Source organism: Zonotrichia leucophrys, chromosome 26 (genome assembly GCF_028769735.1).
Source record: "Zonotrichia leucophrys gambelii isolate GWCS_2022_RI chromosome 26, RI_Zleu_2.0, whole genome shotgun sequence".
NCBI lineage: Eukaryota > Metazoa > Chordata > Aves > Passeriformes > Passerellidae > Zonotrichia > Zonotrichia leucophrys.
The window spans coordinates 7,361,131-7,385,031 of NC_088195.1; the positions used below are offsets into that span (position 1 = coordinate 7,361,131).

The 23,901-nt window shown below is 55.0% G+C and overlaps 1 protein-coding gene across 7 annotated transcripts; it reads left to right on the forward strand.

Moving 5' to 3' along the window:
* The first annotated feature begins 1,094 nt into the window (after positions 1 to 1,094).
* On the forward strand, positions 1,095 to 23,774 carry LOC135458000 (copine-5-like). Of its 7 annotated transcripts, none has more exons than XR_010442813.1 (21): positions 1,095 to 1,600; positions 3,071 to 3,111; positions 3,707 to 3,753; positions 4,885 to 4,988; positions 5,535 to 5,574; positions 5,662 to 5,738; positions 6,812 to 6,886; positions 6,971 to 7,034; positions 7,249 to 7,352; positions 7,554 to 7,658; positions 8,578 to 8,619; positions 8,890 to 8,965; positions 9,703 to 9,756; positions 9,834 to 9,895; positions 10,677 to 10,723; positions 11,419 to 11,600; positions 12,406 to 12,533; positions 12,682 to 12,702; positions 13,369 to 13,426; positions 13,647 to 13,720; positions 22,756 to 22,774. XR_010442813.1 is itself a non-coding variant. In XM_064732878.1 (21 exons), the coding sequence occupies exons 1-21, from the start codon at positions 1,098 to 1,100 to the stop codon at positions 22,840 to 22,842; spliced, it is 2,073 nt and encodes a 690-aa protein (XP_064588948.1). In that variant the 5' UTR covers positions 1,095 to 1,097; the 3' UTR covers positions 22,843 to 23,774. The 7 variants fall into 7 exon arrangements, 5 of the variants coding, with proteins under 5 accessions (XP_064588948.1, XP_064588946.1, XP_064588947.1 ...); XR_010442812.1 differs by lacking the exon at positions 22,756 to 22,774 and adding an exon at positions 15,093 to 15,228; XM_064732878.1 differs by having other exon boundaries at positions 12,600 to 12,702; positions 22,756 to 23,774.
* The last annotated feature ends 127 nt before the right edge of the window (positions 23,775 to 23,901 follow it).

The window sequence follows — 23,901 nt, forward strand, 5'->3', positions numbered from 1 at the left end:
CCAAATTTACCCCTATTGTGTTGTGTCTGTGTGTCCTCAAAGTTTCCTGGGACACCCCAGAATGTCCCTCTACTATGGACCCATTGGATCACTGAGCTTTGGGTGGAAAGGGGGGGTTGGTGCTGTCCCCCCAGAGTGGGCTCCCCACACAGCACTGGGGACCCTCAAACTGGCAGCAGAGTCCTCAAGCCAGCACACACTAGGTTCTCCCCAGCACTGGGTAACCCCCCCCAGCAATGGGTGTCCCCTCTGGTGCTCGATGTCACCCCCCCTTGCTCCCAGTGCAGGACCCGGGACGGTACTGGGAGCTGCTGGATGTTACCAGAATGGTGCAGGGGAGGTACTGGGAGCTACGGAAGGATAGCAGAGGACTGGGGGACTCTGCATCTGCAGTTGCAGGGGCTGTGGGGATACTGGGAAGGTTCTGAATAAGGGGGAACTAGGGGGATTGGGACCTCAATCTGTGGAGTGGGTGGTATCAAGAGTGTCACAGGGGGCCGCACTGGGAGTGTCAGAGGGGTGCTGGGGCTACTGGGGAGGGAGCACTGGGGGTCTGGTCTGGGGGTGATCCCGGGGGTGGTACCAATGGTCCGTGGTGTACTGGGGTCTGGAGGCAGCCTCGGGGGCAATCCCAAGGCAGTAGCAGTGGTCTCGGGGTGATCCCGGGGCTGATCATTGGTACCCGCGTCCGGGGGGCACTGAGGATGGGGAGGTGGCACTGGGGACGATGCAGGGAAAGGCACCGGACTTCCTCGGACTGATGCCGGGGATGTGGGGCTGATGCCGAGGATCTGAGAGCTATCCTGTGGGACAGTACCGGTGGTCCGAGGCAGTCCCGGGAATGGTGAGGCAGCCTGGCGGGCGATGCGGGGGAGGCGGCAGTGGTCAGGGGAGGTACAAGGGATTTGGCGTTGATCCCGGAGCGACCCCGGGAATCTGGGGGGGATCCCGGGGGCAGTACCGGGCTTCCAGGCGGGAACCGGGCTGTGGAGGCGGCGCTGGGGTTGATGGGGGGAACATGCGGGAGATATGGGGGCGTTTCCGAGGCGGAGCCGGAGGGGTCCCCCGGGCCCAGGAGGTACCGGGGATTTGGAAGGATGCCTGCAGGCGGTGCGAGGGTAGATCGCAGGAATCTGGGGGTGATTCCGAAAATTTCGGGGCGATCCCGTGGGCAGTATCGACGGTCCGTGGGGGTACCGGGGAAGGGGAGGCGGCCCTGGGGGCGATCCCGGAGGCGGTCCCGAGCTGGTCCCGGTTTCCCCACTGGCGGTCGCGAAGAAGACTCTGGGGCACTCCCTCGGTGCGCGGCCGGGGCCGGTGCCGAGAGCCCCGGGCGGTGCCAAAGGCGGTCCCGGTCTCCCGGCGGGTGGTCCCGAAGAAGACTCCGGGGCACTCCCTCGGTGAGGGGCCGAGGCCGGTGCTGGGAGCCCCGGGCGGTGCCAAGGGCGGTCCCGGGGCGGAGCCGATCGCGATCGTGGTGCTGGTGCCGGTGTCGGGGCAGCGACGGAGCCCGGGGCATGGCGGGCCTGGGCGCCTCGGAACCGGGCACCGGATCCAGTCCCGTCCCGGCCACTCGCGTGGAACTCACGGTGTCCTGCAGGTAGCGGGGCCGCGGCGGGAGCCGGCACCGGGCGGCGGGGGCGCGGGGAGGCGCTGGTGCTGGCGTTGGAAGGTGCCGGGAGGCACTGCGTTGCACTGGGTTGCACTGTGGTGTAGGGGTAGCTGCCGTTGGAGGGTGCTGGGATGCACAGAGAGGCACTGGGAAGCACTGGGGAGCGGCGTTGGAGGGTGCTGAGGTACACTGTGAGGGATTGAGATCCCGTGGGATGCACTGGGAAGCATTGGAGAGCTGGGAGCAGATGGCGTTGTAGGGCACTGGGTCGCACTGGAACGCAGTGAGACGCATTGGGAGGTACTGGAGTGCCACAGCAGCTGGCGTCGAAGGATGCCGGGGTGCACTGTGATGTACTGAGATCCCCTGGGATGCTCTGGGAGGCACCGGAATGCACCGGAGAGTGGGAGCAGTTGGTGGTGTGAATTGCTGAGATGTTGTGGAATGCACTGAGATGCTCTGGAAGTCACCGGGAGACACTAGGGAACGGGGTGCAGTCGGCAATGAAGAGCACTGGGAGGCACTGGGAAGCAGGGCAGCTGGCGCTGGAGGCACTGAAATGCATTAGGAGGCACTGGGATTCACTGGAAGACATTGGAATGTGCTGGTGGGCGTTGGGGAGCATGGGGAGTACAGGGAGTGTTGGGTATGGGGACAGAAGGGCACTGGGTAAGCCAAAGGTGCTGAGGGTGCGGGGCACTGAGGGGGAGTGGGGGGCATGGGGGGGGCATTTGGGGTCTCGGACTGGGAGTGCAAGAAGGTCGGGTTTGGGGGATTCTGGGGATGCAGGGGAGTCGGGTTGGACCCTGTATCCCCTGCACCCCCTGTATCCCTTGCCCACCCTGAAACTCCTGAATCCTCTGGCCGGGCTGCACTGCACCATTGCATCCCTTGTACCCCCTGCCCACCCTGCAGTCCCTGTACCCTCCCCCTGCAACTGAGGTCTTTTTTTGGTGTCCAGACACATAACTGTACCCCTGACATATGGCACTCTTAACATGTGTCGTGCTGTGCACCCTGTGCAGATGTGTCTGTGCACCCCAACGTGTGTTGTGGGGCACATCTGGCAGTGCACCCCAACATCCAACCATGCTCACCAACACCTGGCCATGCTCACCAACACTCTGTGGAGCACCCTGACACATGGTTGAGCCCCAAAGCACATGGCCCCCCAACATGTGTCAGACATGCTTTGCACGCCAATCCCTGTCCTGGGGCACACCTGGCTGCGCACACCCTGCCACCCACCCTGTCACAACAGGGCATGACATGTGGCTGTGCACCTCAACGACATGTGGCTGTGCACCTCAACGTGGGTTCTGGGGCACATCTTACTGCACAATGGGTACACACAGTCACAGACACAGCCAGGTGCTCACATTCGCATTCACATTCACATTCACATTCACATTCACATTCACACACACACTCTCACACTCACTCCTCCCTGCCCCCCAGGCAGCTCCTGGACAGGGACACCTTCTCCAAGTCGGACCCAAGTGAGTGAGGCAGGGGGGATGGGGTGTGTTTTGGCTCTTAGGTGTTTTGGGGAGTTTCTGGGGGGCTTGGGGTCTCTGGAAGGTGTTGTGCACTTAGGGGATTTTTATATCTGTGGGGGGGTTGGGGGTGTCTAGGGGATTGGGGGGATCTCTGAGGTATTTTGGGAGTATCTGGGGGTTCTGGGGGTCTCTGGGAGCATGAGTGTCTCTGGGGAGTGTTGTGGTCTCTGGGAGTTTTTGGGGTCTCTGACATGTTTTGTGAGGTCTCTGGGATTGTTGTGGTTCTATGAGGGTTTGGAGGTCTCAAGGACATTTTGAAGGGTTCTGGGGGTTTTGGGAACACTGGGGAGTGTTGGGGTCTCTGGGGGTTTTGGGTGGTCTTTTGGGTTTTGTAGATCTCTGGGGGATTTGGAGACTCTCTGAGGTATTTTGGGGGTGTCTGGGGGAGTTTAGGGGGTTATGGGGGGGTTCGGGGGTGTCTGAGGTGTTTTGGGGGCTCTCTGGGGGGTTTTGGGAGTCTCTGGGATTGGTGGTGTCTCTAACAGTTTTGGGGGTCTCTGGGGGTGCCTGCCTCCCCTGACCCCTCCCCCTGCAGTCTGTGTGCTGTACACGCAGCGCCCTGGCAGCCACCAATGGCGGGAGGTGAGTGACCTGATTGGTGGGGGGCAGCCAATCAGCATGTTGGGCTGTGCTCAGCTGTTCAGTTGGCATGTCAGCCAGCCAATCAAGATGTTGGGGTGCTCGCTCGCCAACCAATCATCAGCATGCTGGGCAATGAATAGTCAGCATGTCTGTGTGCCAACCAGATGGCAAATCAGTCAGAGGTGATGGCAGCCAGCCAGCCAAGTAGCATGTAAGATTCTGGCCTATCAGCATGTTGGGGTGATGGCCAGCTGGCCAATCAGTGTGTTGGGGTGCCAACCAGTTGCCCAGTCACCAGTGAGCAATCAGCATCTTCGGATGCAGCACCTGGACAATGAGCATTCTGGGATGCGGCAGCCATCCAATCAATGCCTGGGGGCAGAGTGATCAGCCAACCAGCATCCTGGGGATCTGGGGAGCATGTCGATGTGCCAGGCAGCCAGCCAATCAGCTGTCGGCACGCAGCCAGGCCCCCTGTAATTAACAGTGTGTTAATTGCGGGGTAATGAGTGGGGGTGGGACGGCCCCGAGGCACAAAGCAGCACCTGGGCCCTCCCCGCCCCTGCCCACCCCTTTCCCACACGTGCTCCAGCCTGGGCCTGCTGCCCACCCTTGCCCCACCTCCTCCGCCCACATGTGTCCTCATGTCCTCATGTCCCTGTGTCCCCATGTTGCTATGTCCCCATATCCTCATGTTCCCATGTCCCCAGCCCCATGCCCACATGTTGTCATGTCCCTGTGTCTCTATGTCACTGTGTCCCCATATCTGTATGTCCCCATGTCCACATTCTCATGTCCCACTGCCCCCATCCCTATGCCCCACCCTCATTCCCATACCCCTGTTTTCTGGTGCTGTTCACACATCCCTGTGTTCCCATGTCTTCATGTCCCTGTGTCTTCATCCCTATGCCCCCATGACTTTGCATCTCCATGTCCCCACATCCCTGTATCCCCCATCCCCCCTATCCATGTTCTCATGTTCCCATCCCTATGCCCCCATGTCTCATCATCTCTATGTCCCCATGTCCCCGTGTCCAAATCACCACATCCCCATGTCCCTGTGTCTCCATGTCCCTGTCCCCATCCCATGTTTTCCTGTCACCCTATCTCCACTGTCCCCATATCCCCCAGTTTGGCCGGACCGAGGTCATCGACAATTCCCTGAATCCTGACTTCCTGCACAAGTTTGTCCTCGATTATTGCTTTGAGGAGCGGCAGAATCTGCGCTTTGACCTGTGAGTGGCCCTTGTGGTCCCAGTGTCACCCCCAGTGTCAACCCTCTGTCCCCCAGGGTCACCCCCTGGCCACCCTGGCATAGCCCCCCAGGGTGTCCTTGTCCCCATCCTTGTTCTGTCCCCATTCCTGGACCATTACCACCCTTGTTCACATCACTGTCCCTATCATTGTCCTGTCCCATTGTCATGCTTATCCTGGACTGGATAGTCCCCATTCTGTCCCTGCCCCATCCTGTCCCTATCCACATCTCATCCCTGTCCATTCTATTGTCCCCATCCCATCCCATCCATCCATCCCATCCCATCCCATCCCATCCCATCCCATCCCATCCCATCCCATCCCTTTACCCATCCTTGTCCCATCCTACCCCTATTCTTTTCCCCATCCCATCCCCACACCTAATCCATCCCTATTTGTGTACCATCCCTCTCTCATCCCATCCCTCCCACTCCCTGTCTCCCTCCCATCCCATCCCTGTCTCCATCCCTGTCCCATCCAAGGCCCCCCCTTCCTGTTCCATGCCCACATGTTCCCTCTGCCCCCAGGTATGATGTGGACTCCAAGAGCCCTGACCTCTCCAAGCATGTAAGTGCAGGATCAGTCCGCCCTGCTCTCCTGGCCTCCCTGGGATGGGCATCCACCTGGTGACACCCAGTATTCCTGATCCTGCAGGATTTCCTGGGCCAGGCATTCTGCACCCTGGGGGAAATCGTGGGCTCAGCCGGCAGCCGCCTGGAGAAGCCCCTGACGTGAGCCCCCCCTTTGCCCTAGTGTCCCCGTGTCCCACCCAGTGAAGCCCCTGATGTGAGCCCTCTTGTGCCCCAGTATGCCCATGTTCTTCCTAGAGAAGCCCCTGACATGAACCCCTCCCAGCCCCAGTGTCCCCATGGCTCTGCCCCCACCCACCTCCCTCCCCTTCCCCAAGAAGCCCCTTGTTTGAGCCTCCACTGTGATCCAGTGTTCCCCAGAGTCCTCAGGGTCCCCATGCCCTCCACTGGAGAAACTCCTGATGGTAGCCCCCCTTGTCCCCAGTGTCCCATGGTCCCTATGTCTCTGCCCCAGGGAAGCTCCCAATATGAGCAGCCTCCCCCACTGATCCTCATGTCCCCATGACCTCTCCCATGGAGAAGCCCCTGACATAATTCCTGCCTGTGCCCCAGTGTCCCTGAGGTCACCATGTCCTCTTTGAAGAAAATCTTGCGTTTCTCCAAAACCAGTGTTTTGGAGAAAAGTGGGAAACTCAGTGTCCCCATGTCCCCCCCTGGAGAAGCCCTTGCCATGAACCCCCATGGTCCCAGTGTCCTCATGTCTCCCTAGGTCCCTTTTGGTGTGCCCAGGATGGACCCAGACCTCAGAGCCAACAGTGGCATTTTGGATTGGAAGGGGGGGGAGGGGTGTCTGGCTCCTTTTTTTTTTTTTTCTTTTGGGGGTGGATTTTGGCAGGAAAGGCATTTTTGGGGGGTCTGACTTTTTGGTGGGATTTGATGGGTCTGGCTCTTTCTTGGGATGGTGGCTTTTGGAAGGAATATGGGTTTGGGGGATCTGGCTTTTGAAGGGTCTGGCTTTTAGGGGGGCTCTGGCTTTTGGAAGGGTCTGACTTTTTGGGGCTGGCTTTTTCAGGGGCAGTTTGTTTTGTGAGAATTGACTATTTGTGGGGGCTGAATGTCTTTTGGGGACTGGCTTTTTTGAGGGGAGAAACAGCTTCTTTTTAGGGTGCTGGAATCTGGGGTGGAGCTGGGTTTGTTTTTTTTTTTTTTGTAGACTTCCTTTTTTTGGGGGGGGGGCTTTTTATTGGGTGGGGATCCCCTCCATCACCCTTCAGCATGTGTCCCTGCAGGATGGGAACAGCCACCATGCACCCCCGGGGCAGAAGACTTGCCCCAGCTGCCTCCCATGGGTAAGTTTTGGGGTGCTCAGTGCACGGGGGACCCCCCCAGGGCACCATGTGTGCCCCCACTCTGCTCACATCTCATCCCGGCAGTGGCATTCCGGGGAAGAAGTGTGGCACCATCATACTCCTCGCTGAAGAGTTGGGAAACTGCCGGGTGAGCCGTGGCGGGGCGGGGGATGGGGTGTAGCTGGGGAACCCCGCAATATCGGGGTTGGCTGAGACACACTAGTCTGCAGATGAGAGTGTGGGCTGTTTATCCATCCTGCCTGTCCTGGATCCCTCCCCTCATGGAGCAGCTGCCCCAAAGGATCCCACCCCTGAGGGGAGTGCACGGTGGATGATCTCCCCCCCCCGATTCCACCCCCCAGGACGTGGCCACACTCCAGTTCTGCGCCAACAAGCTGGATAAGAAGGATTTCTTTGGAAAATCTGACCCCTTCATGGTCTTCTACCGCAGCAACGAAGACGGAACGTGAGTGACCCCCCTTCAAAACTGCAGCGACCCTCCCACACCTCATGTGAGGGCTCAGCCCCAGCACAGGACACCTCTATGTCCCCATAGGCTGGCATTGGCGGGGGTGTCTAAAAATCCTCACTGCACTGTGGGGGTGACAGACTGGGGGGTTGTTGGGCTGGGGGAGTGACTCCCTTTTACTCCTTGTCTTTCCCCCAGTTTCACCATCTGCCACAAGACAGAAGTGGTGAGGAACACACTGAACCCCGTCTGGGCAGCCTTTGCCATTCCTGTGCGTGCCCTCTGCAATGGGGACCATGACCGGTGAGTGAGGGGACTGCTACCCCCTGCACCCCCTCTTCGGCCCCAAAGACCTCCTTTTCCCTCTTCCCCCCATCTCTAGGGTCCACTAACCCTAACCCTAACCCTGAACCCCCTTTTCCCATCTCTGTCATACCCGGAAACCACCTGCACTTCCATCTTTGTAGTCCTCTGAGACCCCCCGAACCACCTTCCTCCCATCTCTATGGGCCCTCAGGACCCCTTTTCCTTCTTTCCCCCATCTCCCAGGTCCTCCAGGAACCCCTGCACCCCATGTCCCTATCTCTGTGGTACCTCTGGACTCTCAGAGCCTCCCTCACTCCATGTCCATGGTACCCCGGATCCCCTTCCCCTCTCTCTGCAGTCCCCCAGAATCCCTTCCCCTGTGTCTGTGGTACCTCAGGACCCTCTTTACCCCCTTCTCCTCATCTCTGTGGTACCTCAGGACCCCCTGCAGTGCTTCCACCTTCTCTGTGGCCCCATGAGACACCCTCTGTGGCCACCTCAACTCCCAGAACCCCTTCCCCTGTCTCTATGGTACCAGTAGCACACCCCCCCCCCCTCCCCACCGTGTTACCCACTTTTGCCCTTTTGCCTCAGTTTACCCATCTGGGCAATGGGCATCACAGCTGTCACCGAGCTATTCCTCCCCCCCCGCCCCCCCGCCCCAATCCCAAACCAGTGTCATCAGCTACTGTCCTGGCAAAAATCTCTTCACACTGCTTTGGCCCCACGTTGAACGTTGCTGTGGCAACGATGGATAAAAATATCCTGAGGAGGAGAAGGAAGCAGGAAAAAGCCCACAGAGGCGTCAAAACAAATCCCACAGGGAGTGGGGGGTTGTGTGTGACGGGTCCCCAGGTGAGGGGGGGGGCGATGTTGGGATTTGGGGGTGTCGGTGACCCCCCCCTCTGCCTTGCAGAGCCATCAAGGTGGAGGTATATGACTGGGACCGTGATGGCAGGTGAGCTGTGTGTGGTCCTGGAGACCCTCCACACCCTGGACCTGCACCCCTCAGGTGACAGGGATCCCCCACCCCCCCTGCATCCCCGGGGAGATGGAGCCTGCCCCCACCTCGGTTGATGGGAATCCCCCCTGGCTATCCGGGACTGGCTGATGGGAAACCTCCTGGGCAATGGGAAGTCCCCCATCCCCACACCACTGACTGGTGGGGATCCCCCTGAGTAATGGGAACCTCCCTAACCGGACTGATGGAGATTCACTGGCCGTGCAGCCACGACTTCATCGGGGAGTTCACCACCAGTTATCGGGAACTGGCACGAGGCCAGAGCCACTTCAACGTGTACGAGGTGAGGGGGGATGGGTACATGGGCATGGGGGTCCTGCCCCACTCCCCATGGGGGTCAGGGTCCCACTGCTGCACCCCCAGATGTCACGGACCCCAGGGACCCTGTGCTGCACCTCTGTATGTTGGGGTCTTAACACTGCACCCCTTGGGTGTTATGGTCCCCAGGGTCTGTCCCTCTGCTGCACCTCTGTGTGCCAGGGTCTCTGCGTAGGTGCTACATACCCCAGGATCCCCGTGATGCAATCCTGGGATGTTATGGTCCCCAGGGTCCCTCCCAACCCTGCACCCTGGTGTGCCATATACCTAAGGGTCCCTCTCCTGCACTCTGAGTTGCAGTGATGCCCAGGGTCCTCATGCTTCAGCCATAGAGGTTTATAGTCCCCATGATTCCCTGTGCTACAGCCTAGGGTGTTGGGATCCCCACACTGGATCCCTGGGGTGTTATGGTTCCCATGCTGCATCCTGGGGTGCAGCACCCACAGCTGCTTCCTTGAGGGTCCCCAGCCCCCACCATGGACCTACAATCACCAGGGTCCCCACATGCACCCCTGGGTGTCACAGCCCAACATGTGCTTCTCAAGGTCCCTCTCTGCAACTCAGCACAGTGCTCCCACTGCTGCCTCCCAGAGTATTCTGTGCCCCCCTGTCCCCCTGGATGTTACAGTCCGTTACATTGCTCCCTGGGGCCTCCTGTCCCTGTGAGAAGCAGCCCCCTTCCCTCTCCTCTCATCCCTGCAGGTGGTGAACCCCCGGAAGAAGATGAAGAAAAAGAAGTACCTGAACTCTGGGACAGTGAGGATGGGGATGTGCAGAGGGGGAGGACACAGGGGGAGTGGGCGCTTCCTCCCCTGAGTCCCATGTCCCCACAGGTGACACTGCTGTCCTTCACTGTGGAGGCTGAGCACACCTTCCTGGACTACATCAAGGGCGGGTGAGCAGGGGGTCCCCAGCACCTCCAGCTGCACTTTTGAGGGTCCTGAACACCCCCAGCTCCTTCCTTGGGAGTACCCAGCACTCTGACCTGCTCCCTCAAGGGCAGAGAATCCCAACATCCCCAGCCTCTACTTCACTGGCAGGGCAGTCCCCAGGACTGCCATCTCCTCCCTTGGAAGTTCCCAGTACCCACTGCTGCTCCCTCGGGGATGGAGTGGAGGGTTGGATGGTGTTCGTGCTCTCCTCAGCTCCTCCCTGGGGGATCCCCAGCACCCTCAGTTGCTCCACTGGGGGATCCTCAGCACACCTAGCTCCTCCATTGGGGGTCTCAGCACTCCCACCAAGATGCCTCCTTGGGGGGTAGGCTGTCCCCATCACCCACAGCTGCTTCATTGGTAGTCCCCAGAACCCACAATTGCTCCCTTTAGAAGTCTCCAGCACTTCCAACAGCCTTGGGATCCCTAACACCCACAGTTGCTCCTTTGGGGAAAGAGGATCCCCACCACTCCCATCTTCTTCATTGTGAATCCTCAGCACCCCACCCAGATGCTCCCTCATGGGCAGGGGCTCCCCAGCACCCCCAAATTGGTCATTTGGGGCACCTCAGCACCCGCAGCCACTCCTTTAGGTGCAGCACTGACACCTCAGTGCAGGGACACTTGGGGGTGCTCTGAATTGTGATATGGGTGCACCCAGTCCAGCCTGTGGCCAGAGGGGTGCCCCACTCCAAACCCACAAGTCACCCCCTATGTCACCCTAAGGCCACTTTAACCCCCCAGGACCCAACTCAACTTCACAGTGGCCATAGACTTCACGGCATCCAATGGTGAGTGGCAACTGTGTCCCCCCTGCGGGATTTATTTGGGACAGTTGTAACCAGTTTGGTGTCATGGTGGTGTCATCCTTGTCACCAGCCTGGGGACATGGTGTTGTTGTCCTTGTAGTTGTGTTGGGGACATGGTCACGTCTCTCTTGTCACTGGGTTGGGGACCCAGTGGTGTCTCCCTTGTCATTCCCTTGGGTTAGGGTCATGATGGCGTTGTCCTTATCGTGGGTTTGGGGCCATGGTGGTGTTATTTTTGTCACTGTATTGGCACTACAGTGGTGTCATACTTGTCACCAGCTGTCTCTGGGTTGGGGATTTGGTGCCATCATCACCACTGAGTTTGGGACAGTGGTATCATTCTTGTCACTGGTTGAGGTCATGGCAATGTCTTCCTTGTCACTGTTGGTTCCATGGTGGTGTCATCCTTGTCACCAGCTGTCACCAGGTTGGGGACATGGTGGCATCATGTTTGTCACCAAGTTGGAAATATGGTGGTGTCACCCTTGTCACTGTGTTGGGGATGTGATGGCATTTGGAGACATGGTGGGATCATCCTTGTCCTTGTAACCATGTTGGGGATGACATCATTCATGCCACTGGGTTGGGGCCATAGTGGTGCTATGGTTGTGGGAATGCTGGGGGTGTTATGGAGGTGCTGGGGGGCTGTGGGGGTGCTGAGGCCCATGCCTGTGCAGGGAACCCCTCACAGCCCACGTCCCTGCACTACCTGAGCCCCTTCCAGCTGAATGCCTACAGCCTGGCACTGAGGGCCGTGGGGGACATCATCCAAGACTACGACAGTGACAAAATGTTCCCAGCCCTTGGCTTTGGTGCCAAGGTCCCCCCGGATGGGCACGTGTCCCACGAGTTCCCACTGGTGAGGGGCCAAGGAGGGACAGGACTGTGGATGAAGGGTGGTGTCCTTGTCATGCAGTTGGGGCCATGGGGGAGTCATCCTGTCACGTTGTTTGGGACATGGAGGGACATTGTCCTTGGGTTGGGGCTGTGGTGGTGTGATCCTCGTCACTGGTCTGGGGCCATGGCAGTGTCATCCTTATCACCAGGTTAGGAAGGGGCTTGGTGTTGTCACCAGTTTGGGGTCATAGTGGTCTCATCCTTGATCACCAAGTTGTTGGGTATATGGTGTGTTTGGGTTGGATCTGGACTGGATGTGGTGGTATCATCCTTATCCTTGGGCTGGGAACATAGTGGCATCATCATTTTGTGACTGGTTTGGGGTCATGGCAGTGTTACCAGGTTGGAGACATAGTAGTATCATCCTTGTCACCAGGTTCAGGACGTGGTGGTGTGGTCTTTGTCGCTGTGCTGGGCATACGATTATGTTGTCCTTGTCACCTATTCTCACTGTGTTGGGGACATAGTGGTATCATTCTTGTCACTGGGTTGGGGATGTGGTGGTGTCATCCTTGTCTTGGGTTGGGAGCATAGTGGCATCATCATTTTGTCACTGGGTTGGGGCCATGGCAGTATCATCCTTGACACTGAGTTGGGAACATGTTGGTGTCTCCCTTGTCACCACATTATGGACATAGTGGCATCATCCTTGTCAGCATTTGGGGGCCACAGCAATGCCATCTTTGTCTGTGGGTTGGGTGCATGGTGTCACCCTGTCCATGGGTGGGGGCTGTGGTGTCACTGTGCTCCTGGTGACCCTGTGGCAGAATGGGGATGCATCAAACCCGGCATGTCATGGCATTGCGGGGGTGCTGGAGGCGTATCAGCGCAGCCTGCGCCATGTGCAGCTCTACGGCCCCACCAACTTTGCCCCTGTCGTCAACCATGTTGCCCGGTAAGAGGGGCCCCACGCCCTGGGGTGGGGTCCCTGCGCCCTCGGCGTCACGCAGGGTCCCCCTAGCTCGGCAGCCACGGTGCTGGACGGATCCCAGTACTTTGTCCTCCTCATCATCACCGATGGTGTCATCTCTGACATGGCCCAGACCAAGGAGGCCATTGTCAATGTGAGACCCTCATAGTGGCATTGGGGCGGGTGGTGGCACCCCTGGGTGCTGGGAACTAGGGACCCTTGGGTGATGGGGGCAGTGGAGAGGGACTGGGACCCTTGAGGGGGCAGGAAAGGATGGAGACCCCTGGGTGCTGGGGGGTTGAGGAGGAGCTAGAAGGGGGATAGGAAGGGGCTTGGACTCCTGGATTCTGAGGGGTTGGGGGTGGTTGGGACCCTTTGGGTGATGGGATGGGTGAAGAGGAGCTGGGACCCTGAAGCTGAGAGGGAAGGGGTGGGTTGGGACCCTTGCATACTGGAGGGGTGGGGAAGGGGCTGGGAGCCCTGGGTGCTGGGGGGGATGTGGACCCCTGGGTGCTGGAGGTAGTGAGGAGGGACTGGGACCATTGAGAGGTGGGAAAGGGCTTGGACCCCCAGGGTTTGATGTGCAGGGGTGTCTGGAACCCCTGGGTGCTGCAAAGGGACTGGGAAGTTCCTGGAACCCCCTGGTGCCATTGGGGAGGTCTGAGACCTTTGGGTGATGGGGGGGGGTGGGTAGGGGATTGGAATCCTTGGGGGAGGGGGTGTTGGCACCCCTGGGTGCTGCAGGGAGCGGGGGGATGGCTCATTTGGTGGCAGCATCATTAAATTTCATGGGACTCCCTTTACCCCCTGGCTCCCTCAGGCTGCCAAATTGCCCATGTCCATTATCATCGTGGGGGTTGGCCAGGCCGAGTTTGATGGTAAGATCTGGGGGCTGGGGGGAACTAGGGGAAGGCTGAGGGGATGGGGGCGGGGTCCCTTGGCCACTGAACTATGAGTTGAATGTGTCAGCATATGAATGGGCTCAGCATACCCCAGCTTGGGGGTTCTGGGTGTGGGGTTGAGAGGGATATAATGGGATCCCATCCTGGGATGGGGGGCACTAGGGTGCTCCTGACCTCCCCCCTACATTGCCCCCAGCCATGGTGGAGCTAGATGGGGATGACATCCGCATCTCTTCCCGTGGCAAAGTGGCTGAGCGTGATATTGTCCAGGTAACCAACCTCACCAATGAGGAATTTGGGGACCCCCTCCCAGCCCACCCAGCAGGGTGGTGGTGGGAGAGTGCCCTGGGGAGCTCAAATCAGCCCCACCACTCCTGGAGTGCACTTGGTGGGACTGGTATGGAGGGATGATAAGGTGAACTGGGATATAGGAGGGGCACTGGGACATGGGGATGCAATGGGTTTGGGATGCACCTAGATGGGGGGATGCACTGGGATTTGGGGGTGCACTGGCACATGGTAGGGGCACTTCACTGGGAAAAGAGGGTGCCGGGACTTGGGATGTACCTTGGAATGAGGGTGCACTGGGACATGGGAGTGTATTAGGATATGGGAAGCACTGAGCCATGAAGGAGACAACAGAGACAACAGCATGTGAAAGGAAGTTTACTGGGAAATAGTGGAGGGGGGGTTGGAATTGGGATGTCAGGGATGTTCTGGGACACAGAAGCAGTGCACTGTGACATGGGAGGGATGCACTGGGAAAAAGTAATGCACTGGGGTTTGGAATGTACCTCAGTGGAGGGAAACACTGGGACATTGGGTGCACTGGGTACATGTTGGAGGCCTTCACTGGGAAAAGTGGGTACACTGAGATTTGGAATGGGGGTGCAGTGGGACATGGAAGTCTATCAGGATATGGGGGGCACTTTGGCATGAAGGGGTTTGGTACTGGGAAACGGGGGGACACTGGGATGTGGGGAGCACTGGGACATGGAGGGGCATATACTGGAATATGTAGTTGCACTGGGACATGAAAAGGGCGTGTACTAAGACATTCTGGGGGGGCTGTGCTGGGAAAAAAGGGTGCAGTGAGACTTAGGATGTTCCTGTATGTGGGGGGAAGCCCAGATCATTAGCAGGCAGGAACATTGGGACATTGGAGGGAGGTAATGGGATATGGGATGCACCTGGATGTGGAGGGCACTGGGACATGAGGAGGGTGTGCTGGCAAATGAAGGGGGCACTGGGGCACCAGGATGGACCCGGATGGGGGGAGCACTGGGACATGGGGTGTATTGGGAAACAGGAAGAGACACTGGGATGTGGGGGCTGTGGGAAATTGGAGGCACTAGGATATGGAGGGGCATTGGGGCTTGGGATGCACATGGATGTGGGGGTGCCCCGGGGACATAAGGAGGGCTGTATTGGGAAATGGGGAACACTGGGATTTGGGAGTACATTAGGACATGGAGGGGGGGGGGGGTGGTACCAGGATGGGGGGGGGGGGGGTAGCACTGTGTCTTAGTAGGTATCTGGATGTGAGGGACACTGAGACTTCAGGAATGGGGAGGGGACACAGTTCTGGGGCCTTCCCAGTCCTGGACCCCCTCAATCGCTCTGCCCCCCTGTGCCCCCCCAGTTTGTTCCATTTCGTGACTACATGACGGGGGGTCCTGGTGCGGGACTGAGCATGGCAGGGCTGGCACGAGAAGTCCTCGCTGAGATTCCCGACCAGCTCCTCTCTTACATGAAGGCACGGGGCATAAAACCACACCCCCATCCCTCCCATGTTCCCTGAAACCCTCCCACCCTGACTGTCCACTCCCAACACACCATGTCCCTTCATCCTACCCCAGGACCCTGTATCAGGGATCAAAGGCATGCTCTGTCAGGGACCTGGGACTGGAGGTCCCTTTCCTCCTTTCCACAACCTTGGGGCCCCCTCCCCAATCCGGGTTCCCACCACCACACCCATAAACCAGCTTTTGGGTTTCTCGGGGGAATTGGGATGGTGTTGCCTGAGCATTCTTGGCCATGGGGCTGACCCCTATACCCATCCAGGACTGTCCTGCCCCCCAGAAGAGTAGCAAGGGGTCTTCAGCAGCCTGACCAGAAAGCTGGGGTGTGCAGGAGCCTCCACCAAATGTGGAGTGCCCCCCTAGCGTGATGCATGACCCCTCCTCACCTCACTAGCCTCCCTAAATCCATGGTTCTCCTACATTACCTGGGCTGATCCCAGTGGGGTCCCCAGTGTTTTGGTGTTCTCACTTGCTGTGTCGCCTGTGTCCATGTGGGTTTGTATTGAGTTGCCTTAAATCGCAATAAATTATTGTGGCTTTAATTACAGCTCCCTCCCGTGGGATGCTCAAGCATCTCCCCTGAAAGGGGCCCTGCCCTGGCTGTATGTGTAACCCTCCAATGTGTGACCCTCCCCAGCTGTAGGACACCTCCCAGGACTGTGACAACTCCCCTGCTCAGCTGTGTGCCCCACTCCAGCTATGACCCCCTCCGCACCTGTGATCCCCTCCAAGCTGTGACAGCCCAGCCCTGAACCCTCCCCAGCTGTGTGTTTCCCCCACACACTGTGTGAACCCCCTCAAATGTATGACCCCCCCCCAGCTCTGACAGCCCCCAGCAGTGTGATGCTGATATCCCCTGGCTGTGTGTAATGCCCCCACATGCTGTAACCCCCCTCAGGCTTTGGCATGCCCCCCAGGTCTAACTCCTCACCAGGTGTGTGTGACACGCCCTCAGTGTGTGACCCCCAAAATTGCAAATACACAGAAACCGCCTGGGGCAGGGGAGAGTTGGGTTATTTACAGGACTCTGCTCCCCTTCACCCCAAAACTGTTTGAAGAGGGCCTTGGGAAGTCAGGGGGGCTAACAGAGACCCCATACTCCAATTCAGGGGGTCATAAAGCTTCTGAAACCCAACTGGGAGATCGCAGAGGCCCCATATCCCACTGGGGGAGTTCACAAAGTATCCACATCTCAGTTATAGGGGTCACAAAGTCCTCACACTCTAGGGTAACAAAGCACACCCCAACTATGTCTGTGGCGTCTCATAAAGCCCCCCATCCTGAAGGGGAGGAGGGGTCACAAAGTGCCTACACTCCAACTTGGGAGAGGTTATAAAACCCCTGCACCCAAATTGAGGGAGTCACAGACATCCCAGCTGGGTGAGGTTGCAAAGTGCCCATCCCCCAGCTTGGGGGTCACAAAGCCCCTCCACTCCAATGGGGAGATGAAAAGGCTTCCTTCCCCTGGCTGGGAGGTGGGGGTTGTTTTAGGCCCCTATGTCCCCCACAAAAGAAGTGGCTTTCCAATGTAAGGGGATTGTACCAGTGCTGAGACCAAACCGGCAGGTACTGGGGGGGAAACCCCATGTTGGGGTAGCTGCTCTCACTCCCCACTTCCTGCACCCCTTCAGGCTGCGGGGGCCCCCCAGACCCCCAAACTGCTTCAAGATTCCATTCTTTATTGCTGCATTTCCCTCGGCCAAGGTCAGCCCCAGAGGAAACCAGCACAGATCCCAGGGGGCACAGACCCTAACTGGCACACCAAAGCACGGGGAGCCTCCCTCAGACCAGGCAGTGCGAGAGCCCTCCTGTTGTTGTGGAGAGCAGCAGGAGGGGAGAAAGGCCCTGAAACCCCCATAGCAGGGCTGACACGACGGGTGTCATCTTTCACCCAGCGGATATCAGGGGTTGCTCATGGAAATAAACCTCTCCAAATAAAGGGGGAGGAGGGGCAGATGAAGCCCTGCATGTATGAAATAAACAGGGCCAGGTGACTTCTCCTTTTTAATGCCTTTATTAAAAGTGATCAGCTCAGGATTGGGCGGCTCGGCAGGGCTGCAGTCCCCGTCGCGTCTCCCAGGGCGACTCAGAGGAGGAGGATATGCGCAGCTCTGTCCCTAGGGGCAGAGCCGGGGGATCCGGTCCTCATGGGAGCCTTTAGGGCGTGATGTCCCCCGTCAGATCTTGCCCCTCCTGGCTTATTCGGCTTGGTCTCTCCGCCTGGGACGACTCTCATGGTCAGGGTGAGAGGGACTCCACATCTCTGCAGGCTCAGCACTTGGCTCCTCACGTCCGGACATCACTTTAGTCTCTCTAGGTGGCTCGTTGTTTTTAGGGTTTTCTCGTTGCATTTTGGAGTCGGGGTCCTAAAAAGCATGCTGGTCCTGGAGTCACTTTGCATAAACCCCCCCACCCTCTCAGGTGTATTCACTATGGTAGGAAAAGAGAACACCTTAGCCTCAGGGAAAGGCCATCACCCCACCCCAGCCAGGGCCTTTACTAATAAAAAACGGGAGATAAGCTACAACGACCCGTGATTGCAATAACAAAGCACGCAGAACCCTGGCAGGGACAGAGATCTGGCTGCCTTTTTGTAACTTTTTCTCACAAAAAAATATTAACCGAATTTTTGTTCATAACAGTCCCCCCTCTTTTTCTTTGATCGAGCTTAAATTCTTAAGCTTGCATCAACTCACAATTTTTTGTTTTGAATCTACTATAAATTTCTTGTGCACTTTGGTAATCATGGTTAACCTTGTTACTTTTCTTGGTTTCTTCAGGTTGGTCTGCACAGCAAATACTGTTTTACTAAAACAGATAAATAAGCATAGTAAAAAGAGCAATCCTCCAAGTACACACACAGCGAGAAAAACCACCTTTTCCCATACATCTCTTCTGAAAATCTCCAAGTTCTCCCACCGACTGGGATCAAGTGTAGGAGTTTGATCTTGATTATTTACACATGCTAATCTTTTTATTTCGTTTGAAATGTCCCTAATAATTGAATTCTTTATTTTTAATACTGCCTGTAGCTGGATGACTTTGTTCAACACAGATATTGGGATCCGAACTTGGCTTTTACAATTTTGGATTTTCTCAATTTCTATTTCACTTTCCCGGTTTTGTTTATTTTCTCTCAAATCATTATATATAGGAACTCCCAAACTTGATCCAGTTTCTTTGGGTAATAAGAAAATTGGTTTTATCACTCTAGCAATGCAGTTTCCAGATGAGATCAAACTTAAGGGTTTAGAGCTCCCCTGAAATGTGTTCCAAAAGGGATTTATCTCTTTTCCAGTACACTCATATAAATACTTGTAACAAACAATTTTTCTTACCATTTTCACCATTTCTTTGCCTTTTACTAGATCTGCTGAGCTTGTTTCAGCAGCATCACATTCACAGCACAACCAGGCTTCCCCTATAGGGCACTCTCCTAGGAGTGGCTGCCCAAAAGTGGCAGTATTCTGGACTATCCAATACACTCTCTTATTTTTCTGATAAAGGACCAATTGGGAGGGGTTAACACAATCAGGGTTAGAACTGATGTGGACTCTCGACAAGGAGCTCACTTCCTCCTCATAGCGGGGTTGGTAGCATTCACTGCACAGCTCAGCTGGGCTTCCCAGAGCACCACCAGCAATTAGAGCTATCAGTACTGCCTTTCCCAAGAGTCCGGTATGGGTCATCTTGCACAGCCTGCCCACCCGGCCTTGCCTCTTGGGGAATTTTTTTTTTTTTTACAGAGAAGAAGCTTCCAAGCTCTTTAGAGTCCCTTCTACCCGCTTCTCTGGTTAAGCCCCTCTTGGTCTGTTCCCTACAAATTTTAGTTTCCCCCCCCAGGGGAGTGTTCTGTAGAGGTTTAACCTGGAGTCTTTAGAAATATATATGTTGGGGAACTTAAACCAGAATTACTTATTTACAGCCTTAAACTTTTTACCAACATAGTTTACACAAAACAGTCTTGAAACATTTTAAGCAATATTAGAACTCTGATACTAATGTTTTCCCATACAGTTCAGTCTTTTTGACTCTTCCTCCTGAGAGCAACTTTTAATCACAGTATACTCAGGTGAATTAACTTGTGATGTGGATGAATCCTTATCCAGTGCCCGGAGGTGAGTGGTGTGGACTCTGGCCCAATGCCAGAGGGAAAAACTGGGAGTCTGGCCCAATTCCAGAATGCCAGAGGGAAAAAAACCTGATGTTGAATCCTGGTCCAATGCCAGGGGGTGAGAGTGACCAACATAGTTTATACAAAACAGTCTTGAAACATTTTAAGCAATATTAGGACTCTGATACCAATGTCTTCCCATACAGTTCAGTCTTTTTGACTCTTCCTTTTAAGAGTCAACTTTAAATCCTTTGGTCCTTTTATCACAGTATACTCAGGTGATTTAGTTTGTGTAGTAGATGAATCTTGTCCAGCGCTGGGGAGTGAGAGTGGTGTGGACTCGGGTCCAATGCCAGAGGGAAAAGCTGATGTTGTTTCTGGTCCCGTACCTGGGGGTGAGACTGGCCCTTTTATTCTTGTAATATGAGTCCAACCTTTTCCTTTGGTCCGCACAGCTGAATTGGTGATCAGAAGCACCTGGAAGGGGCCTTCAAATTTAGGCATTAATGTTCCCATATTCCATGATTTTATCAAAACTCAGCTTCTCTGTTTAATGTTATTGGTAATTTCTCTTTTTCCATAGCTTGTATGTTTCTCTCATCAACTTCTACATACTCTGTATTTTGCAACGAGTTGTATTTCTCAGCTAACTTAACTCCCAAAGTACTTTTATTCTCCTATTTGTCTGTGTATTTAATTCACTGGTTTTCTGTTCTATTTTTCAAGATCTTATTTATTTATCTCTTGCTTCTGTTTCTTACTTTCACTTACAGCTTAAATACTTCTTTCAACCCCTTACACTTATTTTTTTTTTTTTCCTTATACCATTCTTTTACACAATACACTTCCCTCTAAGGAGATGTGGTAAAACTTGTAATGCACAATCTACATTACCTCTATTCTAATTCGTCTATATTCACTCTCTCATTTCTCACTTTCACACATTCCTTCACACCTTTAAGACACAAACTTATTGCTAGAAAATCACAGGTACCTACAGCCCCCCCTCACCTTGGGGTTGGCCCACAGGTCTCAGTATCTCTGGGCCGCTTGGAAGGGCCCTGACTCTGGTTGCCTCTGGTGCACATTCACCTGTGAGGCAGCCTGTGTGTCACTGACGCTCTTACAGCTACGGCTCCCTCACACATCTGGGGAGCGCTAGTCTGGTTTGCAGGTCACACACACACACACTTTGGTCACAGCCCCCACCCGCCCGGGGGACACAAGCCTGGTTTGCAGGTCACAGTGCAGGTCCACTGCCCCCTTCCCACCTGCCCGGGAAGTTGAGGCTGACTTTGCTTGTGACTCACTCTCACACATACAACAAGACAACAATAAGGTACCTTTTACTTTCACACCTCTTATTACAAGTTTACTCTTACTGGCCAGTTTTGGTGCTATTGGATATCCTTTCTACCTAGCTGTTTTTTTGTCTAACTTCAGATGTTACTTTGTTGAGACAGGACTGATCTGCTCCTGTATCAACCAAAAATTCTAATTCTTCATTTAGGGGTCCCACCTCAAAGTTTACCAAGGGCTCTTCTAGATGTTGCATCGGGTCCCCTATAGTGTAAAGCCCCTGACCCTCTAATTGTCACCTTTAAGGATCTTCTCTAAATTATCTGGTTCCCTGGCTATTGCCGCATCGAGACTGAGCTTTCTACAAAACCTCCTGGTGTGTCCTGCCTTTCCACAGTAATAGCAATATCGTTCTCTCAAAGGGACTTGAGGTGTCTCTATCCCTCTTGCACCTGACAGTACAAGAGGCCTATCCTTGCCTCATCCTGGTGGTGGTCCCGCCCACCCTGCACTTTCTCTAGCTGCAGCAACCATGATCTTAGCCTTGGCCTTTGCTTTTTCTTCCTCCCTCCTTAAATACACCTTCAGTGCTTCTCTTAATAACTCATTTATGTCCTTCGCTTGCCACTCTTCCATCTTTTCCAGTTTTCTCTTTATATCAGGCCAAGATTTGGTAACAAATTGGACTTTTAGTAGCATTTGACCTTCTAGGGTGTCTGGGTCTATTCTAGAGTACAACTGAAAGTTCCGCTTTAGGCGATTAAGCCAGGCAGCAGGAGCTTCATCTTTCTCCTGTGTCCCCTCAAATGCCAATTGGGTGTTGGTTCCTTTGGGAACTGACTCTTTAATCCCCCGTATTATCAAAGACCTATATTCCATCATGGCCTTCCTCCCCTCCTCCTGGTTAGGGTTCCAGCTGGGATCCGTTAGTGGCAATTTCTGTTCACCTGATGGCACCTGGGGTCCTGGACGGTTATCTTTCTCCCAAATTCTTATGCTAGCCCCCCTAATCATCTGGACCTCTTCTGGGGAAAATAATATACTCAGGATGGAATTCATCTCCCCCCAAGTGTAGATATTTGGACCTAGAAATTGATCCACTTGGTTAGCTATGCCCACTGGGTCCTCAACTAAATGCTCCAACTCTTTCTTGAATTCTCTCACCTCAGAAGCAGTTAGGGGAGCATTCACCAAGCCAACACTTCCCGCTACTCCTCCCATAGGAACCTCTCTGAGGGGAAAGAGTCTCTGCCTTGGAGGTCTTGGATCTGGTGCTACAGTACGGCCCATCTTCAGATGCCAAACTACTTTGAGGGGTATCTGGGTTACCCTGAACTTTCTGCCCATCAGCAGGTGTATTTGCTGATAGCTGTTTACTGGGCGAGGAGGCATTTGTGTCCCAACTAGGAGGAGGTAAAGGGACAGCAATAGGAGGGGGAGAAGAGCCTGAGTGGATATTAAGTGCAGCTGGAGAAGGGGTGGAGAATCCAGCAGGTGGAGTAGGCACTTGTGGTGATGCAGAAGGAACTGGAGGGGATACTGGGTTTATCATAGCGGAAGCTGAAGAGGTAGAAGGAGGAGTTTGAACAGGTGGTAGTGAGATGGCAGCCGGGAGAAGAACCGGACCTGCCATTTGAGGTGTTTGAAGAAGAGGATTATATGGTGGAGGGGCAGAAGGAGGCAAATAATCCAGGGGATCCCATCTTTTACTAGTCCTATCATCCCCTCCTTCATTCCCCTCTTTCTTCCTCTGTACCTTACAAATTCGCACCCCTTCATCCCCAACAGCGCTCTTTAACCAGCAAGCTACATACAATAATTGCTCAGGATCATTATCCCCTCGAGCTGTCAGATAATTATTTAATTGTTGGCACATCCACTTATCCTTTGTCCCACACCAAGGCCATCCTCCTTGCACCTCTAATTCTGGCCACACTTCCATACAATAATGGATCATTTTCACTTTATCTAATCCCTCCGTGGCCTCTATAGAATCCCATTTTACTAACAGTTCTCCTAAGGGACTACTGGAATGTATATACCTCAGTCTCTTACCGGTCTTTTTACTATTACACCCTCCCATTTTACAGGTCTCAACAGTAAAAAGCCCCAAAGGTGCCTTTACTGATTGGTTTCAAAAAGAACCTTCTTTGAGGAGCTTCAGCCTCCTCCACTGAAACTTCAAATTTCTGCCTGATGCTCAGGACTTTGTACTGAAACAACTGCCCGATCTCTTGATTGCCCAACTTTTCCCCACGTCAGGTCTTACATCTATCGGGACTTGAACACACGAAGCCTCGGCCTAAGAATCCAGGTCGTGCCTGACTCCCTCAGTCAGGAAAAACAACTGCCTGATTTTTAGTTTGCCTAACCCGCCAATTTTTAGGCTTCACTGTATGTGGAAGTCCATCTGGAAATCCTTCAGTTTTTGCCTCACAATTGTCATGAGACCACCCCGAAGGGTTAAAAACTGTTGAGCCAGTTGGGAAAGAAAGTCTCATGCGTATTTAGCGTATTTACAGATGGTGTCTGCAGAACATGCCATGCTGTACTTGAAGGGGGCATGCTGCCCTGTTCTGAACAATGGAACTGGACTTTCTTCCAAACTTCAGGCCTGGCTGGACTGAGCTCTGGGGTGGCTCCCCTCCCCTCCAAGAGAAGACCCCTCTTGCCTGTCTTCAACCACCGTGACGGACCAACAGAGATGCGAATCCCCTCATCAAAGAACCCCTCTGGCACCCTATTGGCACCCCCCTGGCCACCTCCTTCCAGAGACTGGGACTGTACCCCCTCCCAACTCAGGGAAGGGGGAGAACCTGCCCAGAGTAAATGTACCTGGGAGCATTCGGCCATGAAAACAATGGAATAATTTCGGCCACCCTTCCCCCAACCAAGAACAGTATATCTGGGGTTCGGTTCGACTGCCTCTCTGAGAATCTCCCCAAGACGTGTACCAGCGAGCATCGGCGGCGGGACCCCGAAGGCATCACACCTTGGTAGCTATACCCCATTCCCTAACTTTCTTTCCTCCCTTTTTCCCTTGTCCTACCCTTCTCTTCCCCGGATCCTCTAACCTAATGCATATTTAGCTGTGGTTACCATCAATAAATTGCATCTTGTTGATTTGCTACTGCAAAACCCCTGTGCCTATGTTGGTTATTTTTGCACCCAAAAATAATTCGTCACCCGTTCATGTCGGGTGGACCTTCACACCGTATCAGGACTTAAAAGCAAAC